Raw genomic sequence first — 11,404 nt, 5'->3', positions numbered from 1 at the left:
TTCTTTAGAAGAATAAAAAGGGCAACATGAAGCTCCTTAGAATTCATGAAGAATCCCCCATAGATAAGTTTCTATGTGAAAAAGGGTAAATTTTCCTTTGACATTTTTTCACCTTACACAAATTGAAATTTAATTTAACTGTGTAAGCTGTCCACCACATGGATCAAGATAATAATATTCCCCAAAGCTATGTACCCCATTCAATAAAAAATATGGCAGAATAGTACTATGCCTCAAAAGTGGAATTCTAGTGTTGGCCCCTGTTCTCCCTCCGTGATATATAATATATCTATAAATGGGTGAAGTGAGGAGCAACAACATGAATCCTCACGAGATGGACTCAGGGTATCCGGACTCTCTGAACTCTTCGCCCGGATCCAGAGAAACTGATTCAGATCATAGATGGGAGGCCCACGATTCGGGTGGCGGCGGCGGTTCCCGGGTCCGGCTGATGTGCAGTTTCGGAGGCAAAATCCAACAGCGCTCCCATGACAACCAGCTTTCATACGTGGGGGGAGACACCCGAATTCTGGCAGTGGATCGCAACATCAGATTTGCAAGCATGGTGGAGAAGCTTTCCAGTCTGTGGGGAAACAGTGTTTCGTTCAAGTACCAGCTGCCCAACGAGGACCTGGACGCTCTGGTTTCTGTGACCAATGATGAAGACATGGAGAACATGATGGTGGAGAATGATAGGTTGCAGAAAATGAGTTGCAGGTAGTGTTTCGCTGCTTAAATTTTATTGTATATATTTTAAATATGAGTAAGAGTGGTTAAGGTTTCTAAACTTTAAAAGATAGTTTGTATAGTATTAGTAAAAATTTGTTAAGATTTCTAAATTTTAAGATAAATTCAGGTCTTCTAGGCTAAGGCTTTTTGTGTTCCCCGATCGCCATGACGAAACTTCGCCGGAGAGCAATTTTGGGGCTCTGGTGGAAGAGAGGAAGCGTGAGAATTGGTTCGTGGATGCTCATAATGTTGGCCTGGTTAATAGATCGGAGAGTGCCGGGGCGCGGGGGCCTTGGGTCAAGAATATGCCCGACTTTCTGTTTGGGTTGGGAGGCAATGGGGTTGAGGATGACCGGGATTCGGGCCGGAGAGGTTATTCCGGTCACGAGACGAATTCTAAGGACCAGGAAGTTTACATGGGAAGAGAATTGCGGCTGCCGGAGACTGGGAATTATCCGAGGAGTGGTCATTCATCCATCGATTCCACCGCCTCGGCTCCGGCGCGACTGAATTCGACGGTGACCCATCATAAGCCGGTTGATTCAAGCACGGTTCCGGAGATCGGAACTCGAAAAGGCGCCACAGATCGGATGGCAAATACAAATACAAATACCCAGAAGCAAGAACAGCACGCGTCGGAATTTTCCGTTGTTTCGAGTTCGCCGACACACGAACGGGAGCCGCAGCACCCACAGCTGCAGGTTCCGATTCAGGAATTCCAGAAATTTCACCTGAGGCAACCGGAAGAGGCAGTGCCTTGGCCGGTGGACCCTAACACCAAGCTTAGGAAAATATATTCTGGCCATGAAAGAGCTGTGGAATTTTCAAATAACCGACCCGATCTTGCACACGATCAGCCCTACATGGAGGCACAGAATCATCAGAGGCAGTTTCCATCCGAGTACTACACGCAGGACCAGCGATCACATTTCGTTGCGCAGAGCTACCAGCAAATGCCGGACCCCCACGGGGATCATCTGTATCCAATCTACTTCGCGCACCCGGAATCTCCGGGACAACCGACGGCTGCATATTATAACCCAGTGCAGACGGTCACCTCGCCGGTGCAGGTTTACTGCCCGGAAGCTGCAGCACCCGTATCAACCGCTCGGGCAGCAACGACGGCTCATAGAAAAGGCGGCAGTTCGGATCACACAGAGACCTACAGAGATGTGAGTCAAATCCATGCGCCGGTTTTCAAGGGCCCGTACACACAGGCGCCATCCGGGCAGGTTGCCAGCGGGTACAGACCCGTCGCACCGGTTCCCCATGGGCATACAGAGCCCTACCCGTATCAGAACGCGGTGTATGAACCGAGTTCCCGACAGGTGTACTACACACAGGCACCTATGGTCATGAATCCTCAATATCAGTTGTCGAGCTCAGGAAATGTGAGCCCCCTCGACTTCCATGATTCTTCTTCTTCAGAAGTCTCCTAGGCACGGTTGGAGTTCGTGGCAATAATAATTTGAGAGATTTTTTCTCAAGCGAAGAAATTGTGGTTGGAATAGTTTTAGGTATATATATTTTTTTTAGGATTGTGATGAAATTGTGTCTGGAATAGTTATCATGTTATACATAGTCTTGTTCAGCATTGGACCACATACATGAAACTAATCCGAAAAACTTATTGTAACTATTATATCATCATGCATCTTATTGTACCCATGATTGTACCCATGATCAGTGCTCAGACATATTTGGGTTCCTGATTTCCTTAGTTGATCATGCATCTTATTGTACCCATGATCAGTGCTCAAACATATTTGGGTTCCTGATTTCCTTGGTTGACAACTAGATGCAGTGGGTGTTGTTAGCTTGAGACATTGAAGGTAAGAGGCAGCTTTCATGTCTGTTATGAGGGTGGATCACCTTTAGAATTTTTAGTTTATTAGTACCTGCAACATTATAATGTAGTTTGTGGATTTTGAATTTGCAGTTCGCTCTGTAATGATGTTATATATATATGCTGCACAACGTGCTTTTTATGGTACAACAAGCGAATCTTTCTATTCTCATCTCAACAAACTAGTCTCTGGAGAAGTTTTAAAATTTATTTTGGGTAGTAGGAAGTCTTAATATATTGCTGTTGTTTTGCCGTGTCATGATTTTATTTATGGTGGTTTATGGATGGGTATTAAGATTTTATTTAGGGTGGTTTATCGATTGGCATTAATATTTTCATTTGAAAAGGTTTATTAATTTTGTTGTATCTTTAGTTTTATTTGAATAATTTTAGAGAGTGGTTTGTGGTTTGTTTTTCTAGTTATAAGAATTTAGTTTTATTTGAGTAATTTGAAAGAGTATGTTTTGTTTTCTTATTTATCAGGATTCAAATTCATTTGAGTAATTTTAGAGAGTATGGTTTGTTTTCCTATTTATCAGGATTCAGTTTCACATGAGTAATTTAAGAGAGCATGGCTTATTTTCCTATTTAGAGTAGGATTTGTTTTCCTATTTATCAGGATTGAGTTTCACATGAGTAATTTGAGAGAATATGGTCTGTTTTCCTATTTATGAGGATTCAGTTTCACCTGAGTTAGTTGAGAGAGTATGGTTTGTTTTCCTATTTATCAGGATTCAATTTCACATCAGTAATTTGAGAGAGTATGATTGTTTTCCTATTTTCACGTGAGTAATTTGAGAGAGTATGGTTTGTTTTCCTATTTATCAAGATTTAGTTTCACTTGAGTAATTTGAGGGAGTATGGTTTGTTTTCCTATTTGTCAGGATTCAATTTCACCTCAATGATTTGAAATAGTATGGTTTGTTTTCCTATTTATCAAGATCCAATTTAGCCTGAGTAATTTGAGAAAGTATGATTTGTTTTCCTATTTATCATGATTGAGTTTCACATGAGTAATTTGAGAGAATATGGTTTGTTTTCCTATTTATCAGTTTCACGTGAGTAATTTGAGAGAGTAAGGTCTGTTTTCCTATTTCTCAGGATTCAGTTTCACCTCAGTAATTTGAGAGAGTATGATTTGTTTTCCTATTTATCAGATTGAATTTCACGTGAGTAATTTGAGAGAGTATGGTTTGTTTTCCTATTTATCAAGATTTAGTCTCACCTCAGTGATTTGAGAGAGTATGGTTTGTTTTCCTATTTATCAGGATTCAGTTCCATTTGAGTAATTTGAGAGAGTTACTATGGTTTGTTTTCCTATATCATACTTTTTAATATAAATTTAATACTAAATCTTATCCAAATTATTAAACAAATTCACTATCCTATAAATAAATTTAAAAACAAACTAACAAAATACAAAACTGAACATCAAGATTCTGGCTATTCTACAAGTTTACACATGAAAAGTTATGTGATTTTATAAATCTATTTTTAAGTTTAAATTTAAAAGTAAGTAAATAACATTTTGTTTTTTTATAATATAAAAAAAATCATTTTATTTATTAATATTTTTTATTATTTACTTTTTCAAAATTAATTTTATATATTTTTTTATATAATATTATTAATATTAAACAATTTATCAATTTAAAAAATAATTATAGAAAATTGATATATTAAACTTTTTTCCTATATTATATTAATGTCTTAAATTATTTACTATAGTGTTCATAATGTATCAAACTCTTTTACTATAGTGTTCATAATGTATCAAACTCTTTATAGTGTTTATAATCTATTAAACTCTTTGACTTTATTATATAATGTTTATTCATAATCTATTAAACTCTTATTTCATGATGTATCAAACTCTTTTACTATTGTGTTCATAATCTATTAAACTCTTTCACTTCATTATATAATGTTTATTCATAATCTATTAAACTCTTTTACTCTATTATATATTGTTTATTGGAAATAACAATTGTAAAAAAATCATGAATAATTTTCCCATTGAAAGTTGATTCTCAGAAGTTTAAGTGCATTATGGGTTGATGTTTATTTTTCTCAGGTTGTAAATTTATTAATGAAATATTGTAATATAATAGGTTTTTTATTTTTTTTTAAATAAATAATATAAAATAAAATAATTTGTTTTATAAAAAAATAATTACAATTTTAATATATTTAAAAATTATATTTATATTTTTATTTTTTATATTAAATTATAATAGTATATATTTATTAAGTTAAATTTAAAAATATTTTTTATTATTTATTTTAAAAAAAATTAATATTATTAAAATAAAAAATAATTTTTAAAAATTTAATAATAAAATATACTTAAATTTAGATGGATTAATTGAATAGGATGTATAGATATTTTTCATAGAAAGTTTGTTTTTCATCTATTTAACTCATTTATGAATTTACACATTTTTATATTTTTATAGAATTTTTTTTCTCAATTGATTAGATATAGGATAATTTTCAAAAACTAATGAGATGTAAAAATTTCTTAAATATATAGAAAATATAATTAAATAAGTTGTATAGATATTTTCTTCACCTAAAATTTTCATCTCTTCTATTCAATTAGTTTATAGATTTACACATTTTTAAAATTTTATAAAACAATTCTTTTAAATTTATTAGAAATTAGATAAATTTAAAAAATATAATGAGAGGTAAGAAATTAATAAAAACAAACATATATAAATGTTTTACTATTCACACCAAATCTCAATTTTTTAATAGTTCTAATAATAATAATAATAATTTATATTTATATTTAATAGTTCGAATAATAATAATAATAATAATAATATTTTTAATTTTTAAAGTTATATGAATTATGTTAATTTTAAAAAATAATGAGAATAATTTTTTTAAATAGGAAAAAAATTAAAGAAAAAAATTAATTCAATAAATAAAAATATTTAAAATATATAAATACATTTTTCATAATAAAAAAATATAATTTAATTAAATGTTATATAAAAGAAATCAAATATCATCATAATACAAAACATGATCATGTCGGATCATTTAATAATTTTATTTATTATAATGGAATAGATTATTTAATAATATTAAATGATTAAAAATATATAAATAATTTTTTCCATAATAAAAAATGATAATTTAATTAAATGTTATATAAAAGAAATCAAATATCATAATAATAAAAAATATAATATAATTAAATGTTATATAGAATAAATCAAATATCATAATAATACAAAACATGATCATGTAAGATCATTTAATTAATATTTAATAATTTTATTTATTATAATGGAATAGATTATTTAATAATATTAAATGATTTAAGTTACTAAATTTTAACAGTTATATTTTTTCCTTTTTATTAAAAAGTTGAAATAAAGATAATAAATTAGATAATTTTTTTGATCAATAATAATTATTTTTATTATCTATTGTTAATGAGATCAAAATACTTCCTAACAATGTAGTACCAATGAGATCAAGATACTTCCAACAAGCAAATAACAATGTGGTGAGATATTTAAACCCAATAAAAATTTGGTCAAAATTTTATAAAAAAACTAACATTTTATAATTACATAGATCATAATCCAACTAAATATAAGCTATTGAAAACAAGTGCCACGAACAATGGAGATGAAATAGCTCACTTTTAATTGATTAGAAAACATTTTATCTAATATTTTTAACAATAATGACTATCTTTATTATTTATTGCCAATAAGATCAAAGATGTTTCCTTAATACTGTGATAATATGGTTTAACAATGATACTATCTTTATTATTTATTGCCAATGAGATTAAAGATGTTCCCTTAACACTCTGATAATATGGTAAAATTTCCAAGTATATCAAATTTTCAATCAAATTCAACTTTTAACAATGATGTAAAAAAATGAAGCATATCAAACTTTTAATCAAAATTCAACTTTTAACAATGATGACTATATTTATTATGTGTTGCCAATGAAATCAAAGATATTACAAATAATAATGTGATAATGCCATGAAGCTAAACGACGATGGGTTGACTCTCGCCACTGCTTCATTTTTCTCAACAATCTGCTCGCCAATAAGAAGACAATGTCATTTTCCTCATCAATTCATTGCTCCTCTTTCGCTGCTTCTTTCTGTTGAGTTATGAGTCGGTGAAAATTCATCAAATTTTAAATGTAAAATAAAAAAATATCTAAACTATAGTTCGGTTTATTGTTTTTGTGAAAATTTAAATAAATGTGCACAGTGTGAACAGGATCATGTTTTTGTTCATTTTTCTATCGCTATGTGGTTGGGTTATCTGCAAATTGACCAGAAGTTCCAAAGAAGCTTAAAAATCAATGGATCAAATCATGAAATTTAGTTGGGCCCAACGGGCTTTAATTGTTATGAGGGTTATTTTTTCTGTGGAGTGTATGCTCCTCTTTTTCTATGATATCTGACTGGAGTGTATGTTCTTTTTCTATTGTACTTGACATTATATTTATTTGGGTGTATGTTCTTTTTCTATTGTATCTCACATTATATTCATCTCTAACCTATAGTGAGGGATTTTTATTTTAAGATAATTTTGAGATATGAGATATTTTGATAATTATAGATTTAAAATAAATTATGGGTTTATTTTGTTTATCATTCTTATATTACTTAAGGTTGAGATACATTATATGTATTTATGGGTGTAATGGTTTTTTTCTAATAGTATTTTATTATTTACAATTTTATGTATCTTTATTATATAGTAAAAGAGTTGTTGGTTAAAGATAACTACGACAACTGAACAGATGCAAGTTTTTTTGTGAGATTACAACTCACCATACTTAGTTCATAGGGAAATGAGGCGTTGGAAAAGCCAACTCTAACACCTCCTTAAGCGAAACATCGGGAGTAACTAAAGAACAAAGAATGGGTCCCGGCAACGAGGCTTGATTAGGTACCCATGTACAAACTCTCATAAGTGGAGAAAGAGAGAAAAACCCGTAGGAAAAAACTCCCCCCCAAAAGACAGAGAAATGTCAGTGCTCAAATTATCATGGAGTTGAAATTATAGATCCCATAACGATCTACTGAATGGAAAGAACATAGGCATGCTCCAATCAAGAAGTACGAAATGCTAAAGTAACAAAACTTTGAATATGATAGTTGTGAAACCTCAATGAGGTTGGTCAATCTCTGAAGTAGGATTGTTGCAAAGTCACAAGGGTGGAAAACACTGTCAACTCATTCCAAAAAAGCTTTAGATAAAATAGGTGTCGATAAAAAACCAGGACAAGGGCTTCAAATAGAAGCAACACCATCAACCAATAAACAAAAAATGAGGCATGTAAGTATGGAAATCTCAACTCAAACATCATACAACAACACTCCTGAAGTTGTTTGAACATTGTCGCCATCACATTGATCAATCACAAAAAGTGACAACAATATTTGTCACCATCTAACTACCCCCGCTCCTCCCCCCCCCAACAAAACACAATTGCAGAAGGAGCGAGAATCAATAGTCTCCATTGTCAGCAAATTCCCCCCCTGAAACACAACTGAGGGAACAATGACAATCAACAATGAACAATTGATGCAACATGATGATATGAATTCTACAAGCATTGGTTCAATTGATACCATGACCATCCATCAACCCATCCATAAATGATCTTGATGGTTGGCACTGGTCCACGATTCATTCTCTCGCGTCTCTTCTGTAACAATTTGAATGTAGGACTAGTAATTGAGTAATAATGGTGATGCTTGGGTAATTTCTTCTCATGAGGATGTGGAGATAGCTCATTTTTTGTTTTTTTTCAGGCTCAAAGTTGGGTGCCACAACATTTTCATCTAGAATGGCATTAGCAACCATGTCATCAATATGTTTATCATAATTATAAGGAGCATTTCTTCAAGCACCTCATAGTTGGATGTAGGTGATGAGGCTGCAACATGATCGTATCCAAGACCTTCTCTTCATGTCTGCGCTACAGGGTTAATAGAAGCAATAATTCTCTATCCATTCTTCCCAAGTCCACCTGCGGTATATCCCATTTTTTTTAGTAATTGAGATCCAATACCAGTAGTATGCTTTTCAAAGCTTGGTTTGACAAAGGCATGTGATGTGTCATGACCATTAGCTAAAGTCTTCTGACATTCAACATCATCAAGTGTGGAGGAAGGAGAGCTTGGTACCTTAACATCAACTGTCTCCATCTCAAATTTTTGAAGATGACTAACTTTCAATTCAAGTTCCTGCTTAGACTCTTGCAGCTTTTGAATGACCTCATCCTCTTCAATCATTTGTTTTGATAATGCATCATATTTTTGTTTCAAAATTTGATATTGCTCCAACATTCTTTCTTTTAAACATTGAACTTCCATAACATGCTGATTATTTTGCTCTTTCAGTTGCTTCTTTAAATTTCCAATATTTGAGTCAGAAAAAGACTCAACTTCCTCCTCAAAGTCATCAAGGAGGTCAATGTTCTCTTGAAATTCATCTGCAAACATCTGGAAATATTTTCCCATGGTTGATTTGAAATGTTCAACCTTTTTTATTTTTTCAGCCATTGAAATTTGCAACCTATTATTAAGAGTTTCATTTTCTGCTTGCAATAGAATTACCACATGTTTCAATTGAATGACCTCTTTAAAAAGTTCATATATTGTCTTCTTCCTGCAATATTTTACCCATCTAGAAAATACCAAGTTGAAAATGTATTTCCGTCGGCAAAAAAAAAACTACTATAAAACCAGCCTAATGATGATAATAACAATGGCTTAAAACTTCCACTTACCATGCAAATAAAACCAATTCACATGATTTTGCATGACTCACCAATAAGAAAGTGTTTCCTAACCACCCACCATCAAAATACCAAATGGATATAAAATCATTCTTCCAATGGTTTTATAGGATTTGCAACCTATTATTAAGAGTTGCATTTTCTGCTTGCAATAGAATTACCACATGTTGCAATTGAATGACCTCTTTACAAAGTTCATATATTGTCTCCTTCCTGCAATATTTTACCCATCTAGAAAATACCAAGTTGAAATTGTATTTCCATCGTCAAAAAACAAAACTACTATAGAACCAGCCTAATGATGATAACAACAATGGCTTAAAACTTCCACTTACCATGAAAATAAAACCAATTCACATGATTTTGCATGACTCACCAATAAGAAAGCATTTCCTAACCACCCACCATCAAAATACCAAATGGATATAAAATCCTTCTCCAATGGTTTTATAGGATTATAAAATTCATTTTTTGATTTTAAGATTATAAAATTCATTTTTTGAAAATCCAAAAAAAAAATTCCTCTCCTAATAATTAAAGTCTCAAAGCATGGATTAAATTAATAAACTCAACGCAGTCTAACGATTATGCTTTTGATAAATCTAAGTAAAAGCTGGATATTTTATAGATTTTTGACGATGTTGAATTCATTTTTACCAAAATATAATTCAAACACTACATCTACAAGAATTTTTATAAAAATATTTATGGAGCAAAAAGAAAAGTAAGTACAAGAAAATTGACTCCGACCATTGACAATTGGAGCCATTGTTTACTTGCCAACTCCAACGACTCCAATTCCACCTCAAAACCTCGAAAGAAATGGGAAAATGTTATATAATCATTGAAACAAAACCGACTGATGAACCTGGTGATGTCACTTCCACAGCTTCTATCCACGCCTGGGCTGCTGCGAAAATGGTGATGGCTAGGGTTCATGAGGCCGCTACTAGAGTTTGTAGTCCTGAGAAACTGAAGTGGAGGCTTTCGCTTGCAAATTATGATGGATAGGTGTCCCACGACAGCATTATTTTTCACTTTCAGAGGTTCTCACTGTGAAATCCATGGAATTCTTTGGAAATGAGATGATTGGGAAGTCGCCAAATTTTTTAACAACTCTATGAGATAACTGCCCTCCGAATAATGATGGCAACAGCTTCACCATGGCAACCACTTCACTTCCACCATGCTTGAGAGAATCTAAAACTTAATAGAAATGTGTAGTTGTGGTTAGCCAATAGATGAACAACATCCTTTGTCCACACAAAAATTTCTAATCGAAACGTGAGATACGCCTCTTTCCAACAATGACTGACGCAATGATGAAATGCTACGATCCACACTGTGATTTGCTCAAGCCATTGAAAGCCACACTCCATAAATCTTCTACAATGGATGAATTCTCGTATTTGACTGAACATGATCACAAAGAAATCCAATTTAAATTGGATAGATTGAAACCATCAACTCTTAGACAGATTTGTAGATCTCAAAAGAAATTTCGATTCCTTCTTAAAACACAAATATTCATTCAATTCACATTACAAAACTCCAAAAATTACAAAACTTCACAATATGCTCTGATATCATGTAAGAGTATTACGTTGCTCACAATTTTATGTTAATGTACGTAGAAAGCTTCCATTATATAATAATGAAGGAGGGCTTCCATTATATAATAATGAAGGAGATCTATTGTTCATGAACGATAACTACGACAATTGAACAAATGCAAGTCTCTATGTGAGCTTAAAAATCACTATACTCAGCTCATTGGGAAATGAGGCGTTGGCCAAAGCCAACTCTTAACATTTTTACCATATTTTAATTCCATATTAATGACAAAGTCTAGAATAAGTAAAAGTTTTATGAGTCTCACCATCACTGAGAAACACTCACTTTTTTAATTCTTTAGTTATACGTATTTTTTATAGGTCTGAAATTTAAAGTTAGAGGGTTTAGTTTAGGTGGTTGGGATGAATGAGTATTATTCTCCTCAATAACATGTAATGAGTATATTGTTGTAAT

General features: G+C 32.3%; 1 protein-coding gene across 2 annotated transcripts; it reads left to right on the top strand.

The window, feature by feature from the left end:
* The first annotated feature begins 261 nt into the window (after window positions 1-261).
* LOC149138911 (uncharacterized) lies at window positions 262-2,831 on the top strand. 2 transcript variants are annotated; one of them, XM_089447706.1, is made up of 2 exons: window positions 262-717; window positions 866-2,831. In XM_089447706.1, the coding sequence occupies exons 1-2, from the start codon at window positions 296-298 to the stop codon at window positions 2,166-2,168; spliced, it is 1,725 nt and encodes a 574-aa protein (XP_089303832.1). In that variant the 5' UTR covers window positions 262-295; the 3' UTR covers window positions 2,169-2,831. The 2 variants fall into 2 exon arrangements, with proteins under 2 accessions (XP_089303832.1, XP_089303831.1); XM_089447705.1 differs by having other exon boundaries at window positions 266-717; window positions 857-2,831.
* The last annotated feature ends 8,573 nt before the right edge of the window (window positions 2,832-11,404 follow it).

Source organism: Pinus tabuliformis, chromosome X (assembly GCF_031772625.1).
Source record: "Pinus tabuliformis cultivar Carrire ecotype Pingquan chromosome X, CPIR1, whole genome shotgun sequence".
In the NCBI taxonomy this organism is placed as follows: Eukaryota; Viridiplantae; Streptophyta; class Pinopsida; order Pinales; family Pinaceae; genus Pinus; species Pinus tabuliformis.
The sequence above is the reverse complement of the archived record's forward strand: the minus strand, read 5'-3'. Positions and strand labels throughout refer to the sequence as shown.

Bases quoted from the DNA above. Each gene is read 5' to 3' on its own strand.
- LOC149138911 (XM_089447705.1), top strand. From the start codon at position 296: ATGGGTGAAGTGAGGAGCAACAACATGAATCCTCACGAGATGGACTCA. The intron at 718-856 runs GTAGTGTTTCGC...AGATAAATTCAG, and splicing joins TTGCAGAAAATGAGTTGCAG to GTCTTCTAGGCTAAGGCTTT.